This window comes from Corvus hawaiiensis, chromosome 6, assembly GCF_020740725.1.
Source record: "Corvus hawaiiensis isolate bCorHaw1 chromosome 6, bCorHaw1.pri.cur, whole genome shotgun sequence".
NCBI classification, from domain to species: domain Eukaryota; kingdom Metazoa; phylum Chordata; class Aves; order Passeriformes; family Corvidae; genus Corvus; species Corvus hawaiiensis.
Genome location: NC_063218.1, coordinates 54,539,961 through 54,560,982, shown reverse-complemented (window position 1 = coordinate 54,560,982; position 21,022 = coordinate 54,539,961). Strand labels below are relative to the sequence as shown.

Here is a 21,022-nt window from a genome sequence, read left to right as displayed (position 1 = left end):
CAGCACCGGCACCCTCACAACTCTGACTCCTACATGTCCCCACAGATGGCCACAACCCCCTTGATCTTCGGGCCTCGAGTGCCCAAACCACAGGGTGAGGCAGTGGGAAGGAGTGAAGGAAGGAAAGAACTGCGCTCCGCCTTTCCCTGAGGGTGGGAGCCTCGTCCTGGCAACCAACGCCTTCCCTGAGGGAGGGGGCGCGAGGCAGAAATGGCGCGAAAGAGACGGGGCGCGAGCGAGAAGGAGCGCGAGCACCGCGCCGCCGCTCCATCCGCGCTCGCTCGCGCGCGTCACCCCGGCCCGCGCCCCCGCAGGCAGCGCCGCCCCCCCCCCCCCCCTCCCGCGCATGCGCGGAGCCGCCCAACCGTCCCGGCGCGGTTCAGTTCGAACTCGTGAGGGGAGCGCGGCCGCCATGGAGGGACGGCTCTCCCGCATCCCCGTGTACGCCCGGCTCCACCGCCCCGAGCCGTTCGCAGGTGGGTGCGAGGCACGGAGGGACACCCAGGGGGCACGGCTGGCGGGGTTCAGCCGGGGGTTGCAGGGGGGTGCCGGCGTTAGGGAGCTCCATGGCTGCCTGGCTGCGTGGTGGCTGTTCCAAAATCTAATTAGAAGTTTTATTCCGCTGTTTTGTCCCTATTTAGGACTTAGGTTAATGCTCAGCCTGGTGTGTGTACCCTCCACCGGCTGAAGGCAGCGGCCCATTGATGTGAAAGATGCTTCATTCACAGTCTTTTACTTTTCTAAATCTTTTCATTCTGCTTACAGCACTTTATAGCATTTTGTAAGCGTGAGGCACCCAGGCTTAGCGTTAAAAACGTGGGGGCTGGGCTGTATCGGTGGAAACTCCATGTTGCTCTAGTGTAAATGTGCTCATGGGTGTGTCATTTGAAAAATACTTAACTTGAGGGAGAAAAAGCAACTTCCTAAAGCCACCGAGTGAACATAGCTTTGTATACTCAAACAGTCGTGATTTAAGAGAAATAAACTCTATATAAAAAGCTAGTTTTCTTTGTTATTTTAGTAGCTATTCACTCACAGCAAAATATGGAGGTGTCTTAACAGAGTTTCATGTGGGCTGTGTTTGTTTTGCTTCCAGTATTGAACAACAACCTTGTGACACGATGTCTGCTTGATGTTGAGACCTTCTTTATTGTGTATTATCATTTCAAACTCTCATTAGTGCTAGCCTGGTAATTATATTTTAACACTGTGTACATCTGACCTATTTGTGGCTTATTCTGGACCCTTGATCCTGGGTAAAACTTGACGACTGCTCTTAGTTACTTCTACCTTAAAGTCTCCATTCTAGCCAGATATAACTGCTTTACCTCAAATTAAAGGCTTAAGAGACCTTAAAGGGAGTCTTTTCTAGGCTGTGGTGTTTTCACAGTTGTCTTTTTTCCCCAGAATTGCAAATGACTTTTCCTTCAAAGAGAAAATGTGTCAGCAAAACATCAGAGCAAGAGTTCAGCAAGGTTCCCAGTTTTAACTTTGCCTCAAACATTCCAGCGGACAATGTCTTCAAGGCTGCAAACCAAGGGTAAATCAAAGCAAAATATTGATGGTTTTATTTGGCAGATGTCCTAAAGATGGCTCGTTTTGCAGATTGCGTCAAACTAACAGGCTTGGTGATCTGCAAGAACATAGTAATCTTCTGGTAATTGTATTTTATCTCTCTTTTAAGGTTGCCTAAGTCTGACAAGAAAGTGGAACTGGTTTCAAAGAAGACAGCAACGAGACGGTACGTCCCTGCCATCTCTGTTAGTTGTCCTCGTGCCGTGGTCTTCCCCCGTGGAGGCTTGTGGCAAGCTCTCACCCATGTGCAGCTTTCCTGACAAGATTGCTGGTTAAATCTGTTGGTCAGAAACAAAAGCCAACGCTTAAAAGAGGGCATATTTGTGAAATTAGGAGGCGTGCAACACTGGTATTTTGCCCCTAAGTCTTTGCTCTTTGACTCCACAGCCCTCTCAGCAGATTCCAACTAGAAGCAGAGCTGAAAAACAAGAACCAATTGGTGGAAACACTCAAACAACAGCTAGCAAGATCAGAGGTAAGGATAGGAGAGAAAAATAAATAAATCATTGTGTAATTTCCATCTTCTGACCCATACAGCGTCACGTTAAGGATTATCTTGCTTGTTTTCTTGTCTTCGTCAGAATGTCTTTGTATTCTTCTGCAAGTTGTTTTCCCATCTGCTCAGCTCTGGGGAGGCCAAACTGGGAATATTTTGACTGGTTCTGGGCTCCTGGTACAAAAGAGAGGTGGATATACTGGAGAGAATTCAAGAAAGGGCCACAGAGATGGTTAAGGGACTGGAGGAAAGGCTGAAAGAGCTGGGACTGCTCAGGGACTTCTGTTTCAAACAGATCTGGTTTTGTGGAATCAGATTCAGAACTGGCACTTCATTATTCCCTGTCTCAGAGATAACTCTAGGACATGCTTAGTACTACTTCTGTCATGTACAGGAGGCCCTCCTTGTAACCTACAGCTGTGAAATCTCACTTTATTTTCCAGTTCTCAATCTGTGGGATGATCATTCCTCTTATCTCACATCTTGATTTTTTTAAGAGCCTCTGAGGCTTCCTATGAAATGTTCCCAAAGCTTGTGACACTATCAGCCAGATCACCCTAATCCACATGCTTATTGATCCTCTTGGAGAATTACATTCAACTTGGGAGGTTGATCAGCTTATCCAATTTCTTGGTAATATCTGAATTGTGTAGGGAATCATGCTGTGGCTTAAAGATGTAAAACACCTTTTCCTTTACAATGTTTATATGCTTCTCAGTGTGTGCATTATTTATATAAACGAGAGGGAGCACAAGAAAAGATAAAGTTGCCTAAAAGGAATTCCTCCATGACCAAATTTTTCTAGTAATTGCTATGGTGTGTGGATGTGATAAATGTATTAATCCAGTCAAGAAGGAGCGAGGACCTGCAACAGCCTAATTTGCTGTGCTGGTAGAGACAGAAGGCAAGGTCTGATTCTTGGTGCCAAGTGCAGCACTTATGGAGTTGTTATTGTCAGTATTACTAAGGAGAAGAAAATCTCCTTGGAAACTTGCCTCACTTGCAGCTGTGTTAATGGCAGGGCACCATACAGTTAAGGGAGTTGAAGAAGGAGAATGAGAGGCTGGTCCACGAAGTTGAGAAGCTCAAGCAGATCCAGGAGACTTGCATGATGATTTTAGAAAGGAGAAACATCGGTCCTGGTAAGGAGTTTGCACTTCCCTTACATCCTGGTACTCCTTCTCCAGAATATTTTTTTTTCTTCTGTTGTGACTATTCCTAAGAAATTTGAACCATGATTCCTTGGTAAGGGAATACTGCTGGAATTGCAGGGTTTGGGGGGTTTTTTTGTGGTTTAAGAGAAAAAGCTGCTTCCTGTAGTAGGCCCTGGCCTGGATAAAGTAACTTAGTATTTCCTGCTGTAGAAAAGCTGTTTGTTCTCAGAGTATTAGAGGTATTAGAGGTTCACTAATGCACCTCCTGAATTAGTTACAGGTAGCAACATAGAGGAGGAAAAAGAGACGCGCGCTTGCCAGGAAAAGACAACAGTAAGAAAAGCTTGAAGTGGGCTTTGGAGGGGTCTGTGTGCCCCTACCCTTCTCTCTGATGCTGAAACAGCTGAGACTCACATTTATTTGCATCATATTAAAAGTCATTTTCCTTTTGACTCTTCAGACGCTAACTAAGAAGGTCATAGAAGATTTGAAATTATTCTGTCACACAGTTGCAAAAGAGAAGGAGATGCTTGAGGTAAGACTGACTCAACCAGGCAGTGAGCACCAGGTGCTCAGGGTGGTTTTTTTGCTCCTCCCAATCCTCCTTTCTCCACGTGAACCAGACGAAAACCTGCAGTATTCCTCTTTTAATATAAACCCACACCTTAAGGAAACTGTTACTCCCCTTTTAAATAGAGGGGATCCACCAGCCTGGTTGTTGTTCTTGAAGTCAGAGCATTTGATTTAACTTGGAAACTGTTGCAGAGCAGTGACCTTGGGTTAATCTCCGGGGCAACCTAGAAGTGTGCAAGTGCAAGTGGCTTCAATAATTACTTATATACAGACCAAAACAGTAATTAAGTTACAGTTCTATAACTCTTAATAAGAAGCCCAAGAGCTAAAATATAACTTATAGGAGACTTCCTAAATTTTGGTCATAGATAAATTTACATTTTCCACAAGCAACCAAGGTTAAAGAAATCTCACTTGACTTAGTTTGGGAGGAAGAGCTCTGATGCTTTAGCTGGAGCTGGTTTAGGACTTGGCTTTGCTGTTCCTTACTCTGGTGTTAGTAAAACATGGTGTGCACTGACTTCTCCACAGACAGCAATGGCCAAGTGGAAATCAGCACAAGAGGAGAAGCAGCGTGCCCTGGAGAAGCAGTCCTACATCCAAGCTCAAATTAAGGAATGGAAAGCCATACTTGAAGGGCTGGGGAAGCTCCTGGCAATGTGAGGCACGAGGATGCACTGTTTTTTTGCTGTTTCATCCCTACTTCAGTCGTCCCTCTTTGTCAAGCCTATATCGAGCTAGTCACTGCTCCCCGGCGGGGTAGGGACAGACGGGGAGCTGAGGCAGCAGCGACGGCCGGTTAGCCTTGTGTCGGGCGTTCGCCGCTCTGTTGCGGTCTCTGGTGTTCGTGGGTTTAGTTCATTAAAGGTGCTGCAAGGACGCGGGCTCAGCCGCGACCGCGCCGGGAGGCGGGCGGCGGGGCGGGGCGTGCCGGGGCCGAGCCGCGCATGCGCGCAGGCCTGCGGCGGGGAGCGGCCATGGCGGCGGCGGTGCTGGGGCGCGCGGGGGCCGGGGCGCGGCGGTGGCGGGCGCTGGCGGTGCCGCGGCGCGGCGGCGCGGGGCTGGCGGTGGACGACACGGTGAACGGGCTGAGCGCCGAGCAGCGCCAGGTACGGCCGGGCGGGGCGGGCTGAGCGCCGCGCGGGGGTGTGGCGGGGCGGGCGGGCACCGATTGGCCGCGGCGGGGGCGAGCCGCCCAATCCGCGCGCGCGGGGCGGGGGCGCGGCGCCCCGGACGCGCGGCCCGCGGGAGTGACCGCCCGGGCCCACGTGGCTCTTCCCGCGGCTTCGCCACGGAGCGTGGCACTGCGTAAGCGAACGGCCCCTGCGTCCACGGTGGGCCTGTTGGATCGGCAGTAATCGTCAGAAACGTGATCATCAAAGGAACACTTCGGTGGGGTCGTGTCACATCGTCCCAAAAGAAGCGTTGCAGCTCTCGCAGCTTGTTCTCCTGCCCAATGGGGCATTTAAAGATTTAGGATAATTCTTAGAACTCATTGTAGTTTACGGCTTTTCCTAAAGGGATAACGCAGGGGCAACACTGATCTCTGCTCTGGTGACCAGTGACAGGAACCCAGGGAAGGGCAAGAACTGGGTTAGGGGAGGTTTAGGCTGGGTATTGGGAAAAAGCTCTTCCCTCCAGAGTGTGGTCGGACACTGGAACAGCTCCCCAGGGAATGGTCGCAATGGCTGCCAGAGCTCAAGGAGCATTTGGACAACACTCTCAGGCACAAGGTGAGATTGTCGGGGTGTCCTGTGCAGAGCCGGGAGTTGGACTTGTTACCAAAAACCTCTGAAAATGCTGGGAAAAATAAGACTAACACTGTCTTTAGTATTAGTGAATAAGGCATTCCTTTATTCTTGACCAAGAGATGTTTGTGTTTCTGACAAAGTTCCAGCTTCCACATCGACCCAAGACACAAAACTTTTTCACTTACACATTTTTAGCAGACAAAGAAATGAATGTTCATTGGTTCTAAGTTGCATAATTCTCTTTATTAATTAGTATTCTATCCTCTATCAGTTATTGATTTCTCCTTCTTCATGCTAGTCTGGCCCACTTTCATTAGTCCTTTTATCATTTCTCAAATGGGGAGTTTCCAACTTCCAGGCTTCAGTCTCCTCTGTGTCTTCTGGTTACTCCACCATGTCTTTGAAGGGCCATAAATTTAAGATCCCAGGTGTCCAATTTTCAACTCCTTCAGGCTTTGTTTATTGGAGCTTGTCAGGATTAGTTTAGCAAACTTAAGGTTTCGGTGATTTAATGATCAAAGTATCCATAAATGTCTGTGAAAAAGGAACTTAAATAGTGCTGACTAAAAGTGGGCACACTTACAATTATTTTAAACAGCTAATTAAAAATTGGTTAGGAAAGTTACATCATTTCCAACAGATGGTCCTTGTGGGTACCTTCCGGCTCGGAATGTTCTGTGATTCTATGATCCTTAGCTTTGCTATGTTCTGTGTGCAGCAGTAGCCAAGTGCTGACCATTCCAGATGTATTCCCTTCTGCCCCAGGGCTTGGAGTGAAGGGCAGTGGCTTCCCAGGGCTGCTCCACACAGGCTGCTGCCAGTGAAACACTGGAGCTACAGCCTCACTTTCCAGATAATTCTGATGGTACAAGCATATGGATGTACAAAATAAACTTACTTGTTCTTCTTTCATGCTACGGAATTATTCCTTGCCACATTTGTGTTAATGTTTATGGCCTTATCAGCTCGAACTGATGTTTCTTTGTACTTCTATATTCAGCAAGTGTAAAAGAAGGTGTAAAATATTCCTATTGTTCCTATCTGTCCGGTGGAATAGCTAAAAAAACAAGATCAGAAATAATCTTCAGTATTAGTGAAACTGTGACTTAAAAGCAATATAACTGTTATAAACTGGCTTAGGGTATCACAGTTACCTGTCCAAGTCCATCCTCAATCTCTAATTGATTAAGGTGTTGGGGGGTTTTTTATTATGGTTTTAAGCTTCTTCTAATTTATTTTAAACTCTTTGCTGAAGTGTAATGCAGTCAGTTCTGGTTTAACAGCTCAGGGTTTCAGTCTCTAAAACTGTTCCTTCACCAGAATTAATATGTGGGAATAAAGAACCAAAAAGAAAAAAAATGGGATTATTAAACTCTACCATAAGATCCAGACCAAGTTTTTAAATCTTCCTGTTAAAAACATTTAAGACATTGTATAAATTTTGTTAGTATGTGTATAGAGTTCTGTAGAATACATTTATGTAAGTATTCAGAGTTTAAAATTTAGAAAAATGTTTTGGGTTTTTTAACACTTGGATCAATGAACACTCCTGGCTCTATCAAATTTTCCCACTGTAGGAGGTAGTAAGGTAGATAATGTAGTTCCAATTTGACACACAAACACGTTTTAATTAGTATCCCTGCTTATTACAGGTATCTACCTGTAATTAAATGGTGCTGTAAGCAGCTACTGGATAGGGTTACCACATTATAAACTCAGTTCATCAGCTTCCAAAGTTCACTGCCCAAAAACATGCCTGAAGCCCCAGTGCAGGCAGGAGTTCAGGAACATTCTCTCATGTCAGGGTACGATTAAGGTTAAATGCTGAGAGAGACTAAAGTACATCAGCTCTTTTTTAAAAGACTAAAAAAGTTACCCTTTTATGTGGTATTTCAGCCAGTAACCTGAACCGTGGATTTCCTTATGGTCTTGTGCTTCTGAGTTTGGGATGCTGGAGTTGCCTGGTGAGGGAATGTTGGCAAGATCCAGGGGAAGATGATGACAATATATTGCTGAGATGTAACGGATGTGTTTTTCCTCCCCTCTTTTCCCAGCTTAGACAGACCATGACAAAGTTCTGCCAAGAGCATTTGGCTCCAAAGGCCCAACAGATTGACCAGGAAAACGAATTCAAAGGCATGCGGGCAAGTATTTCATATGTGGTTCTGAAAGCCTCTCCGGGCTTTGATCTCTGCATTAGTCCAGACAATCCCAGGCCACACCACAGGAACACGTGCATTAACTTTTCAAACTTAAAAGCCACAGAGAAAACGTTTTTTGGATTTCCTGTTTTATCTTTTGTTACCAACTTTCAGCAAGCTGGGGCAGAACCCAGCGATAATAGTAATAATAAAGATTGATAATGGTCTCGTTTGGATTCTTATGGGATTTCTGCCTGGCTCTGTTCAGGCTCCTTCTCCAACATGTGCTTTGTATACTCCTGGCTCAGTCCCCTTCTTGGACATGAATTTCCTCTCAGATTTGCTGTGAAAATATTGTGTGCAAATGCTGAAATGTGGAGTTTGACTGTTGAGCTGAAACTTGCCTTTCTAATAAACCAAACAAATGCTGTGCCACAGGGTGCTTTGATTGATGGAAATGAGAGATCTGACTATTGGTTTTTATAAGCTCTACAAGACTCAAAAAGCTCTAAACATCTGCCAGGATTTCCCAGAGTTCTGATGTTGACATTTCCAGGGATGTATGTGCAGCTTTGAAGTGAAGTGTATAAATTTAGCCTGGCATTCCAGATGTCATCCAGAGCTATTGTATGATACTTTTTGAAGTCTCTGGAGGTATTCCCTGATAATTATTGCTGGACACAGAGGCCATATGAGGAGCACTCACCTATGTGTCCATCACATAGCAGAGGAAGGGAGCAGTAGGGAGATGGCCCCACCAGGACATGTGTGGGCTTCCCTGGTGACAGCATCCTTTGCTACTGCACTTTGTCATGGCTATAACATTCCCATTTTTTTAATCTCCCCCAAGGAGGCTTCCTTGGCTTTAGTTGCCAGCTCCTGATTTACTGGAAGGGTTTTAAAGTGCCAGCTCATAGCACCACTTCATGTTTTGGTAGTGGATAGTTTTATACTATTTCACAAAAATTTTCCTTAGAATGGGCAAAGAGTTAAATCTTAAGAGGTGTTCTTCCAGAATTAAATTTAGGCATGTGAATTTTCACTGAATTCCACAAACTACTCCCATGTGTAGCATAGCTAGTGTCCTTAAATCTGTGTGGTTTTTCAGTTCCAAGGATGGAGCTGCACTGTGGGAGGAACAGGTATCGTTGCATTTGCCTCATTCTCGTGCTATATCGCAGATGAACAGATGTGTCCAGTGAGCTTCCTGGGGAAACTTGTTATGCTGATGCCCAGACTGCCAGTTTGGGTTGATTGCTTGTTCTGTATTCATAGGACTTTTGGAAGAAACTTGGAGAACTGGGAGTTCTGGGGATCACAGCCCCTGGTAAGTCTGTTCCCATTTTACCTTCTGATGGGTGATTCCTCAGACAAAAGAGGGACCACTTATACTCTCACTTTCCAGTTCACAACGGCCTTGTCTGTGATGTGACATCCATTTTGTCCTATCTTTGTGTTTTAAAAAACTCTTTCCGAACTGTTGTTATTCTTCTGACTTTGAATCCTTTGTCCTTGTTAGACAAAGTGCCTTTCACAGTTTAAAGGCACTGCTCAGAAATGGTTTCTCCAGATGTAACATATGGAGCTCAAACATACATTGTGCCTTTCTAATATGAAGCAAGTTTTGAAGGAGGAGAGCTAGAGATAAAAGTATCCCAGACCAAACATCCATCTATAATGGGAGAAGTTAAAGGGTCTAAAATAATGCCCTGAAATGCTGTGATAATGAACGGACAGCTGACCACAGCCAACCACAGTCAAAAAAATCAGGGGAAATCTTACTCAGCCTTGCGCAGGTTAGTGAAAAGTGTTGTGATGAATGTTACAGATGAGTGTGGTTGTGCTGAATGCACCAAGGCAGGGTAATGAGGAGAAGCCCTTAGTGGAGAAAAGCAGTTGATGGGGCCTTTCTTTCCCCATGGAAAAGTCTGTTTTCTAGACGTGGCTGTGCAAAGGCTCTGCAGCATCCAGCTGAATAGCAATGCATCGGAAAAATGCCTCTGCCTTGCTTTCAGTGCTGAAAGACTCCGCATTTCTGCTTGCTTTCTCTCTCCTCTTCCCCATTTACTGCTGCTCCTGTTTTTCCTCACTCTTACCTTCTTTCTTCTTTGATGTTGTGCCTGAGGCTTACAGCAGTTTCCCACACTATAAATAAGCCATCTCCTCACAAGTCCTGTCCTTCTTGATTTTCTCAAAGGTTTACCTCTCAAACCCTCCTATGCCCAGGATTTTTCACCTAATTTTGGATTGTGGAGTTGCATGTTTCTTTATTGACATTGCTTTTGTTGGAGGAGGTGGAGACTGGGATTTAGGATATGAAGATCGTGTGGAATCTTAGGAGGGCGTACACAATTCAATGGCATGTTTGGGCACCAGTGCATCAAGTCTATTACGGGAACATTTTGAATAACAGTGCTATTTGTTTTCTTCCTAAAACTAAAAGAACTGTGGTGTTTGTAATTTTCCGTTTGTTTTATAAAGGGCAAAGTAAAGAAATGTAAATATGTGATTCCCATGTAATGATAATATGGGCGTGTCATATACAAAGAGTAGCTTTGAAAGGGCAGCATCGTTCGAAACCACACCATGGTTTGTGTTATATGAGGAGGTGTCTGGCAGGATCATTTTCCTGTTCCTCTTGCAGTGCAAAGCAATCCTGGATTTGTGCTGCTCACAGTTACCTTGCCTTTCTTGAGGCAAAAGCACCAAACCCAGCCATTCAATAGGAGTTAATAAAAAAATGTCTTGTTTTTGCATTCCTGAGAAATTGTTAAACCCATCTTTTAGGATACTGATAGCAAACGCCTAAACTGAGGTTCGCAGTAGAGAGAGGAGATTTCAGAGGATAAAGGGCCCTGCAGATAAAGGCAGGAGTTGAAATGAGGGACATGGGAGGAAAGACAATGTGTGATGCCAGTGGCTGTGGTGTTAAATTGAGGAATTTGGAACAGCAGCCCCTTGGAGCTGTGCCTTTTGGTCACTCTGAGCACACATAGAGATTTGCTCTTACCCTTGTTGCTCTTGCTTGCAGCCTCCACATTGATGACAAGTAAGTGCTCCCAGTTTATCTCCCCAGCTGCTTCTTGGCATTCATGTCCTGTTGTAGTGCTTCTCTTAGCAGTACAACCACTTGCTTCCTACCTGGAGAGCAAGACTTTTAGGTTGGGAGGTTACTGTATTTGTGTGTATATAAAAGTGGTTTTAGGTATATGTGTATATATTTACGTAGGCTGTTGGCTCCTCAAGGCCGTTACACATTTCTCAGCCTTCTCTTTTTACCTGCCTTCTTTTTCCCTGTTCTACTGTGTGACTTTAATCTTTACTATTAGTTTTAGGCTCAACTCCGTGTGCCTAGCTGGGCTCCCAGTGCTGCTCTGTCTCACTTCATCCTCTCTTAAAATCTACATGCTTGTCACTAATGAATTGCATTTATGGATCATTCCCCTTCTCAATTGGCCACTCATCAAATTTCTGGTGTCCTGCACGTTTGTGGGCTTAGAAGAGTCCTTAGTGCCACATTTTTGAGCAGCTTGAGGATTCCTCACTTGTTTAGGGGCAAACATATGTGGATTTTACAAACCTTGCCTGTGTTCCTTTGTTCTCACCTTAAGGAGGTTGCAACTTGGTGATTTAATCTTTGCGATAATACTAAGGTTGATAAGAAGGACTCATTATTGTGCAGTGTCAGTAGCATGTTCAAGATGTGTCCTTGTGCATGTTCTACACATAAACTATGTTATACGAGTCAAGTATGGTTTATGCTGAAGACAAAATATCCCTGCGACTTTAAGATGAGAAAACTGAAATTCAGAGAGGATGGGGCCAGAAGTGCCCAGCTCAGGGACGGCAACAGTCAAATCCAGAGGCATTCAAAGTGTCTTGGATCTCACTGGAGACTGAGCCCAGCTGCAGGATCTTGTGCACGTGGTGGGTAACACGAGCTTTTTCCGTTCTTCCCAGTGGAATATGGTGGATCTGCCCTGGGATACCTGGACCACGTGCTGGTGATGGAGGAGATCTCCCGTGCATCAGCATCCGTGGGGCTCAGTTACGGGGCCCACTCCAACCTGTGCATCAACCAGCTCGTGCGCAATGGCAACGAGGCCCAGAAGCAAAAGTACCTGCCCAAGGTACGTGGCATTTGGGTTCTGGCTGTGAGGATGAATGTCTTTCACAGTGTGTTAGCATCTCAAGCACCAGCAGATTTCAGTGACCAAACCTTAGGAAATACTGACCTTGCCAACCTTGCCCTTCTCTAGCTTGTCAATTTTTGTCCTATTAATCCATATTGACCTCATCCTATGCCCAGGTGCTTGTCTGCAGGCAGCACAGCCCACCTCTCTAGAGCTGTGTTACTAAGGGAGGCTTTGAGGTGACACTGGAGAATATTCTTCCAAATTCCCAAATCATTTTGAGATCTCTGAAAGAAAGTCACTGCTTTCCTATTTTATGTTCTCCATTTCTCACTGCCCAAATGCTTGGTTTGGCTGTTAATTAACTACATGTGAAATATCGTCATCACTTGGGGCATTGATGTTGTAACTCAGAAGTGCATTAAATAGATTTCAGTTTTTCAATGCATGGAAAAACAATGAGCACATTGAAACCCGGTTACTGAGATTATCAGTGAAATTATCAGCACAAAAAACTTGATGTAAACGACGTGCAAAGTACAGTGTCACTTCCTCAAAGCACTGTGCAGCCTGCAAATGTGTAACCCTGAAGTGTCCTCCTTCCTCAGGTGTATTTTCATGCTTCATTCTCTGCCTTTCAATGAGATGTCACTTCAGCTTGACTTGTTTTGGTTCCTGACAGAGCACTTAGAAGTGCTTAACTAGATTTGAGCACCTCATGAGGACTTCTGTAGCAATGCACTGATGGATTGAATTAGTTGAACACATCTTAAGCATTGAGTCTGCTTTTAAAAAAAAAGTATAGATCAAAAGGAGAAGAAGATGGACAAAAGTACACAGGGAGGAAAAAGAAAGGCAAGGAGAAAAGGGCAGGATGAAAAAACAGTGAAGCAGAAGTAACGGCTCTGCCAGAGCCTGGTGTGAGCAGGTACAGGAGGAGGGTGTTGTGGGGTGAGGGTGGGGACTGGGCTATGAGAACATTGCAGAGAACTTTCCCATCCCTTTTCACCCCCTCATTGGCTTTTTGTGTTCACCAGCTCCTGTTTGTGTAAAAGGGCAGCAGAAAGCCCAGGCAGGAGCTGGGGACAGGCATATGGCTGCCTGCATGGTTCCTTGGCAGCTTCCTCATGTGTTGTGCAAGCAGGGCTGTGCTTGTCTAGCTCAGACAGAGCTGAGTCACTGTTCTCATCCCACTGGGATTTGGTTCTGTTCCCTCGGCACAGCACAAGGGAGCTCCTTGCTTGGGCTGTACCGGAACAGGAGCTCTCTTTGCATTCTTGCAGAGAACAGTGACTGTGGAGGTTCAGTGCAGGAAAACAGGTGGGGGGCTAAAGAGGGAACACAAACAGTGCTGCTGGTCTTCATCTTTTGCTAATATTTGTCTTTTCTTCTAGCTAATCAGCGGGGAGCACATTGGAGCCTTAGCCATGAGCGAGCCAAATGCTGGCTCTGATGTTGTGTCCATGAAGCTGAAGGCAGATAAGAAAGGTAAAGCCTGTCCTGTGCTGCCCAGGGAGGTGCTGGAGGCCCCATCCCTGGAGGTGTTCAAGGAACATTTGGACATGGCACTCAGTGCTCTGGTCTGGTTCACAAAGTGGTGATGGGCCAAAGATTGGACTCGACGATCTTGGAGGTCTTTTCCAACCTAAGTGATTCTGGGAAGCCTGTTAGGGAATAAATGGGGCGAGAATACCAGTGTTGCTGTCGTGAGCTAACAGATTTCATCTCTTGGCTTCCAGGAGACTACTTTGTTTTGAATGGGAACAAATTCTGGATCACCAACGGGCCAGACGCAGATGTTCTCATTGTCTATGCTAAAACTGACATGAATGCTGTCCCAGCCTCCCGAGGCATAACCGCCTTCATCGTGGAGAGGGTAGGTTTAGTCATTCCCACAGGGTTTTAAAGCAGAATCTTTCACCCTAACTGCCTCATTTGGAAGTCAGCTGGTTTTCCTTCCATAACTGCCAGCCTCTTCCTCAAAGACAAACTACTTTCTGCCTTTCAGGCAGGAAAGGAACCTTTAATAAAATAAAATCTGAGATCAGTAAACCTTCTGATGGACATAACTTCATTATTAGAATAGTTCAGTTACTGGCTGAGCTTCCAACCCTTGCTGTAGGAGAGCCTGTGTTGGCAACTGTCCAAATAATTTATTTGCTCTTTATGTGCATTAGAAAATGGATGCACAGGGTTTCTATGTGTATGTTTCTCTGTCCATTTGTTTTCTCTGCACTTGCACTTAGACTTGGTCTTGTTCCTAGGTCACTTTATCTCCTTCCTTGCACCCTGCACATGTTCCTGTGGTCAGGGGAATTTCACAGATCTCTCATGATTTTCTTCAGTCTGTCAGAACTGAGACATGAAAGGTATTTTTACTGTCTTGACTTTGCAGGGAATGCCGGGTTTCAGGACAGCCCAGAAGCTGGATAAGCTGGGAATGAGAGGGTCTAATACCTGTGAATTGATCTTTGAAGACTGCAAGATCCCTGGTGAGTTTCGTTCAAATCATGGTGGCTTCCTGTCTTCTTGATCAGATAAATTGGATCACTAATTACACACATGTTCAGCCTGTGACCCTGAGGGCTTTGCAGATGCTTATCTGCTCTCTGGCAGCCTCCAAGGGAGCTGGTGGAACTGGAAAAGTGCAATCTGCTGGATTGCAGAGAGGGAGCACATCCCTTGTCAGGTCACTGCTCTTTCACCCTCATGGACCTAGTTCTTAACCACTGCTTCTCCAAAGCCTTTCTGACGCTTCCCAAGAAACTTGTTTCCAATAGAGCTCCCATTCTTGTATGGAGGTGAGCTACTTTGCCCTGAAGGTTTTTTTACTGGAGACTTTCCAACAGGCTTTTGTAACATTTCTGAGTTCTTTTGGAGCCAGGGCCTGAAAATGGACATCCTTTCCCCTATTAGTACAGCAGAGGCCTCTGTAATAGCAATGTTTGTTACTCCAGTGGCAAGTTTTGTTGATAGAAAAATTCCAGCCTTTCTAGAGCAAATGGAGAAGATGTCTTATCCAGAATCATAAAAATCCTGATTGTACATTTGCAGCTCCCCATAGACACCTTCAAAAGCTGAAGTGGAAGAGTTTCAGCTGAAATCTGACATTTCTAACTGTATTGGATCCCTCCACCCTAAAATCATAAAGGCCAGTGCCCCAGCGCTCTGATCATGTCCCGGGAGTCATCCACAGGGAACATCATGTTCTTGTGGAAAGAGGATGATGACATGGAGAAGCACATCCCTGCAGTGTTGGATGTTAACGCACTTGGCACTCTGGCCATTAATGCTCCTCCTGATCTTTGGCTTTGGAAGCTGAAACATTTTTTTCCAGGAAATTGTTCAGGCTATTCAGTCATTTTTCATAGAATCCCAGGATGATTTGGGCTGGAAGGAGCCTTAAAGCTCATCCAGTCCCACCCCCTGCCCTGGGCAGGGACACCTTCTGCTAGCCCAGGTTGCTCCTCCCCTCAGTGAACACAGGCCCTCAGAGAGCAGCTTGTCTGAGTTTTGCACATAAATAAATCCCTTTTCCTTTTCTCTTTGCAGCTGAAAATGTCTTGGGGACACTGAGCAAAGGAGTCTACGTTCTGATGAGTGGATTGGACCTGGAGAGGCTCGTGCTGTCTGGGGGCCCCTTGGGGTAAGGGTTTGTCATCTTTTACAGGTTGTAGGGCCAGAAGGGTGCTTGGTGATCGCCAAGCCTGGTGGGGATCCCTTGGGATGCAGCTCTTGGTAGGATATATCCCGGATGGAGAACTGGGTTACTGGGGCAGCAGAAGAGGAGAGGCTGGGTCAGATGTGGGAAGGAAGCAAGGTGCAAGGATCCCGTGGCTGCTGGGTGTCCCAGTCAAAACCAGCATAGAACTCCAGCACCAGCACAGCTGCTTGACTGGACTCTCCTGGAGGTGCTCAGGGCCTTCTCGGCAGCCACCACTCACTCACGTGTACTCTGCCTCATCCTTGAGCTCTCAGCTCCTCACGCAGTGGTTTTCCAAATTGAAAGCATCTCTGTGGAGCCCCCTGTGAGGGGCAAGGGATGGAAGAAGCAATGCCAGAAAGAATGTTTGCAAGTCTGCCTGCCAGTGTCCACTGATCCTCCAGAGCAAGCTTTGGAGAAATGATTGGTCTTGATATAAAAATTTCCAGAGATGATAAATCTGCCTCAGTCCCCAGTTGCTGGCTTGTGTATCCCTACATTATTACTCAGGGAATAACCAGCTCATTTGTGTTACCAATTCCTTAGACACACTATCCAGAGAGTCACAAGCTGGTTTGTTCTTCATTTATTCAATCCTTAAGCTCCCCAGTAATTATTGGCACCCCACAGTCCTTTAGTCCTCCCGAGTGATCTCTCTGGGCTAATCCTCATGTGGAAAGACCAATTTCCACAAAGCAGGAGGAGGACTTTTTCCCCTCCTTGTTCTTACCTGTGCTTTTTTTTATGGTATTGGCTGGTACTCCTTGAGTTGGGGGGCTCTGGAGATAAGAGGCAGCACGGGCTGTCCTGGCTATGTTTGTGAGAAAGCTCTTCAAGTCTCAGTCCCCTGAATTAAAAAGTCAGACCTTCCCAAATGTCAAGAATGTCCCAAATGAGCACTAGGGAGAAATGTGGGACCTTTGGATTTTGTTCTTAGCCTTGTTTGAGTGAAGCTGTAGGAAGACAGCAGGATATCACTTTAGCTATGAGAACCTTTTTGCCTTGGGTTACTCTTCCAAAATTAAATCATTATTTCAGTTAAATCATTACATATAATATATATTATATATATATATATATATATATATATAAAATATATATAATATATATACTTACATAATATATACATATAAAATATAGATATTATAATAATTATATATTTTATATATATAGTTAAATCAATATATTCAAGTTTCCCTTTTCCCTCTGCTCTTCTTAGGCTCATGCAAGCTGTTCTTGACCATGCAATTCCATACCTGCATGTCAGAGAAGCATTTGGACAGAAAATTGGCCACTTCCAGGTAAGGCAGAAAAGGAATTGGGAATTTTTGTTCTCTTTTCTCTTTAAAACTGAGAAGACTGAGAGTTTTGTCCTGGCGGGGACTTTGCATGGAGAAGGTCACCTGGTGTTTATGCTCGGGCTGCATAATGTGATAATGAGCAGCCTGGGCTAATGGAAGGTTCCTGTGCATGCCAAGGAAATGGAACTGGATGAACTTTAAGGTCCCTTCCAACTCAACAAATCCTGGCATTCTATGATGTGGTTAGAAGGTGGAAAGACTTCTGAGCCTGAGGTCACTGTTGGCGGGTAAGGGACTGTGGCTGATATCTAGGGGTCTGTGAATGAGCAGAACCTCCAGCTCCCTCATGTCTGCTGGGCCCATGTCTCCTCCTGTGTCTAGTTTCTCTGAGATATTTTGGGGAACGGTTGGTCCCCCTCACTTGTGTTAATTAACGTCCCTTGTCTTTGGGCTGTGCAGCTCATGCAGGGCAAGATGGCAGATATGTACACGCGGCTCATGGCGTGCCGGCAGTACGTCTACAACGTGGCCAAAGCCTGTGACCAGGGCCACTTCAATGCCAAGGTGAGCTCTACTCCTACCTGGGCTGTGTGTCCTGGGGCAATTCCTCCAGTCCCAGAGCCTCACCTGGGGGGAGCCTCTGTACAATTAGAGTCCTCACAGCCCAAAGGGTCTTTTTTTCACACCCAAAGTACCTTTTTTCACTCACAAATTAAAAGCAAGCCTCCTTTTACAAAGCAAGAAATTTAGCTGCATCAGTAGATGTTTATTGGCAGCCCAGACAGATGTCCTGGCTGTTGTAAGTGCTGTAGCAGTTGTTAGAGGTGTTGTCACCTCCACCTGTCACCACACCTCTATTAGAGGAGGATGTTGAGTGTTTAACAGTGGGAGCACAGAGCTCTGCATCCCAAAGCAAATCACAGTGGTCTCCTGAGGGATTGATGGGCCTTTGTGAGACACCAGCTTCTCTGGTGCACTTTTTTTTCCTTCTTCTGTCTTCATGTGGCCTTTACAGACCTGCCATGAGTGTTCTATAGTGACAGGGACACTGCTTGAGCTCCCTGTCCCTGTGCTTTGTGATCAAGTAGTTCAGGGTTCTTAGCAGGTGTCTGTAGAGTGATGGCAGGGTGAGGGCAGCACAGGGACTGGAGATGGGCAGGTGACACCTTTCCTCACTGTGCCATTGTGACTGTCCCATAGGACTGTGCCGGAGTGATCCTGTATTCAGCAGAGTGTGCGACGCAGGTGGCCCTGGATGGGATCCAGTGCCTGGGTGAGTCACTGATGGCTGGACAGAGCCAAGCACAGTGCAAGAGCATTTCCCTCTGCTGTCCCACCCTCAGCCCTGAAACTGGGGACAAGGAGTGACCTGTGGCTTGTTTTGGGTGGCAGGTGGGAACGGTTACATCAATGACTACCCCATGGGGCGCTTCCTGCGCGACGCCAAGCTCTATGAGATCGGGGCGGGCACCAGCGAGGTGCGCAGGCTCATCATCGGCAGGGCCTTCAACGCCACCTTCAAGTAACGCCACCAGTACAGAGGCAGCACCGTGACCACCACGAGGCCTTGACCGCGAGGCTGGAATGCACAACTGAGCTTCTTCCTGCCTGCCATTCCAGCATCGTCACTTCTGGAATCCCCTCTGCCTGCTCTGGGAGCAGATGCTGCTGGACTGGGCTTGGACAAAATTAATCAGAGGGTACATGGAAGGAGAAGTGTTCTTTCTCTTTTGTGATCACCCTGATTCATGCTGTTCATGTGCTGTTGGTTCTCAGATTTGCAAAGCAGAGGTTCATCCCTCCACCAGGCAGGCTGGCAAGGGGTGTGCAGCCACTCCTGCACACAGAAAGTCAATCCAAACCCACCAAAAATGGACAATGAGGGCACAACTTTGTTCTTTCTAAAAAGCCCTGAGTGCCGTTAAACAGAATTTAGCGTATTGCCATTGGAAGGTGAAACTTCCTGCTGTAACCTTCCAATGGAAGGTTAATACCTTCCATTGTGGGAACTTGACACCAAGCACATCATGGGGTTGCTATCATGAATGCTGAAAATCATCTGTGCACAAGCAGTGTTTTAGGTGCTGATTCCTAAAACTTCCTTAAATCCCATGTGTTTCTTTGCAGAATTCCTTTCCTATTTGCAGAATTCCTTTCCTATTCCGGCTGCTTTTGGAGTTACTTGAGCGCAGGCCCGAGTCCTTGCTGCACTGACTGACTGCTCCCACCAAGTCATTCCCTCAGAGCTGTCACCATCCATCACTCTGGGGACAGTTAACACGTCCGAGCTGTGTTGTGACATCAGTGAATGAAGCAGGCAGACAGAGCTGACTTTCTTTGGGGTTTGGTTTCCTCTGAAGGTTGTTGTTTTGGCCAAGCCTGTCCTCACACTCCACCTCCGGGCAGCTGAGCAATGTGTTTGTGAGTGATCTCAGTGAATCTTGTATCCAGCAAATTGGGGCTTATCCAGCTTTTTAAAGGAAATCGCACAGCATCCTGCCAGCCTTTAAATAAGAATCACAAATCAAAACGAGCTGCTGGAAATGTGATTGAACAGTTAATTAAACAGTTGCCATGTAGGCAGCTCCCAGCAGTTTTAACAAAACTCACCTTCGACTGTGTGTATTTTTTTGGTTGTAGTCGACACCTGTCTGTACCAGGTGACAGTAGACTAACACAGAATTTTAAAATGTCACAGATTGAAGAGAGTTCACTTTCCTGAATTGCCAGGTAGGTCACTGAGAGTTTATAAAAGTCACAAAGAGCCAGAAAGAGCTTCTAAAGTCCTGGTCGTAGCACTCCTCCAAAACTTCATATTTATTCAGCCTCATTGGGTGGCTGTCACCCAGGAAGTGTCCCAGGGTTTAATTTTCAGCCTAAATCTCTGGATAGAGGGTGGACAGAGGTGCCCTGAGCTGCATCTGAAAATGCTGTGGAAGTGAACCTTGAGGTGCACTTCATACCAGAAACACTCAGTGCATTGCTGTACACGGATGTAAGAATTTAGTTATGTGACCAGACTTTTATGTTTTACCATGAAATGATTCCTGGATCACTCTTACGATCCATTTGTGCCAGAGGAACTTTTCTAGGGAGTGTCAGAGCCATAACAGGATGATGTGAGATTCAGATTGTTAAAAATAGGTTTTCTAAGGTGGAAGCAACCTAGAGATTTTTAAACCTGTCCTTCAGCACTGGAGAGGTCTGATTTTAATAGACATAATAAATAATGCCTTCACTTTCCAGGCTGATTAGCATCTTGGAGTTGAAGGTAAAATGAATCAATATCTAACAAATCTCGGGACAGGGGCAGGGAGCGATTCATAAATCCTCGCTGCCTTGGGAAAGGGATGGGAGAGTTTTTTTGGGGAAAAGGGGGTTAATCTTTATACTATACTAATAAAATATGCCTTTGCTGTGGCCTGTGCTCCTGGGGGGGGTCCTAGCAGAGGGGAGGTGCAGGCTCTGGTACCCACCAAAGGGCATCCAAGCTGGCAGCAGCAACAGCTACCGTGTTGCTTTCCCTGCCTATCTCTCCCTCTTCCCAACCACAGTTTTTCCCCATGATTCTCATTTAAAAGAAATACATTTACAGAGATCATGCAGGCTGTGCCTCGGGCCTCCTCTGGAGAGCAGCAGAGCTAACAGGGAAAACACAGGGGGCTATGCCTCTGGGTATGATCCGAACAGTGTCTGCTGTGGATATGTGATGGAAATTGTCCTGGCCTGACAGCCTTTGGCTGGTGGCAGGGCTGGATGTGCTGCATCTTCCCTGTTTTTCAAGATCCTTGCCCTGTTTGCAGCTGGCTGGCCACTGAGCAGAGAAGGCATGGAGAGCAGGGGGAGTTATTCATTAAGGTATGCAGTGGGTTGACCCTGGCTGGGTGCCAGGCACCCACCAAAGCCTCTCTATCACTGCCATCCACAGCTGGACAGGGAGAGAAAATATAACAAAAGTTCATGGGTTGAGCTAAGGATTGGGAGAGATCCCTCACCAAGAACTGTCAGGCAAAACTGACTCGAAGTAGAGATGTTAATTGAATTTATTACTAACAAAATCAGAGCACCTGTTTTTTGCAGAGAGGCAAAAACCCCTTAAAAACATCTTCCCCCCACCCTTCCCTCCTTCCCTGCTCTAACTCCTCCCCCCACAGCAGCACAGGGAGACGGAAGTGGTGGTTACAGTCAGTTCATC

At 46.1% G+C, this 21,022-nt stretch overlaps 2 protein-coding genes across 3 annotated transcripts; both read left to right on the top strand.

The window, feature by feature from the left end:
* The first annotated feature begins 371 nt into the window (after window positions 1–371).
* On the top strand, window positions 372–4,677 carry KNSTRN (kinetochore localized astrin (SPAG5) binding protein). Its single transcript, XM_048307500.1, has 8 exons — window positions 372–476; window positions 1,408–1,540; window positions 1,685–1,741; window positions 1,963–2,050; window positions 3,093–3,213; window positions 3,500–3,558; window positions 3,686–3,760; window positions 4,330–4,677. Exons 1-8 carry the CDS (start codon window positions 413–415, stop codon window positions 4,459–4,461), a joined length of 729 nt encoding a protein of 242 aa, XP_048163457.1. The 5' UTR covers window positions 372–412; the 3' UTR covers window positions 4,462–4,677.
* Window positions 4,678–4,775: 98 nt separating this feature from the next.
* On the top strand, window positions 4,776–20,084 carry IVD (isovaleryl-CoA dehydrogenase). Of its 2 annotated transcripts, none has more exons than XM_048307898.1 (12): window positions 4,776–4,907; window positions 7,604–7,693; window positions 8,966–9,017; window positions 11,651–11,820; window positions 13,218–13,311; window positions 13,563–13,699; window positions 14,219–14,315; window positions 15,376–15,469; window positions 16,746–16,827; window positions 17,287–17,391; window positions 18,028–18,100; window positions 18,220–20,084. In XM_048307898.1, exons 1-12 carry the CDS (start codon window positions 4,776–4,778, stop codon window positions 18,351–18,353), a joined length of 1,260 nt encoding a protein of 419 aa, XP_048163855.1. In that variant the 3' UTR covers window positions 18,354–20,084. The 2 variants fall into 2 exon arrangements, with proteins under 2 accessions (XP_048163855.1, XP_048163856.1); XM_048307899.1 differs by lacking the exon at window positions 4,776–4,907 and adding an exon at window positions 5,422–5,531 and having other exon boundaries at window positions 18,220–19,436.
* The last annotated feature ends 938 nt before the right edge of the window (window positions 20,085–21,022 follow it).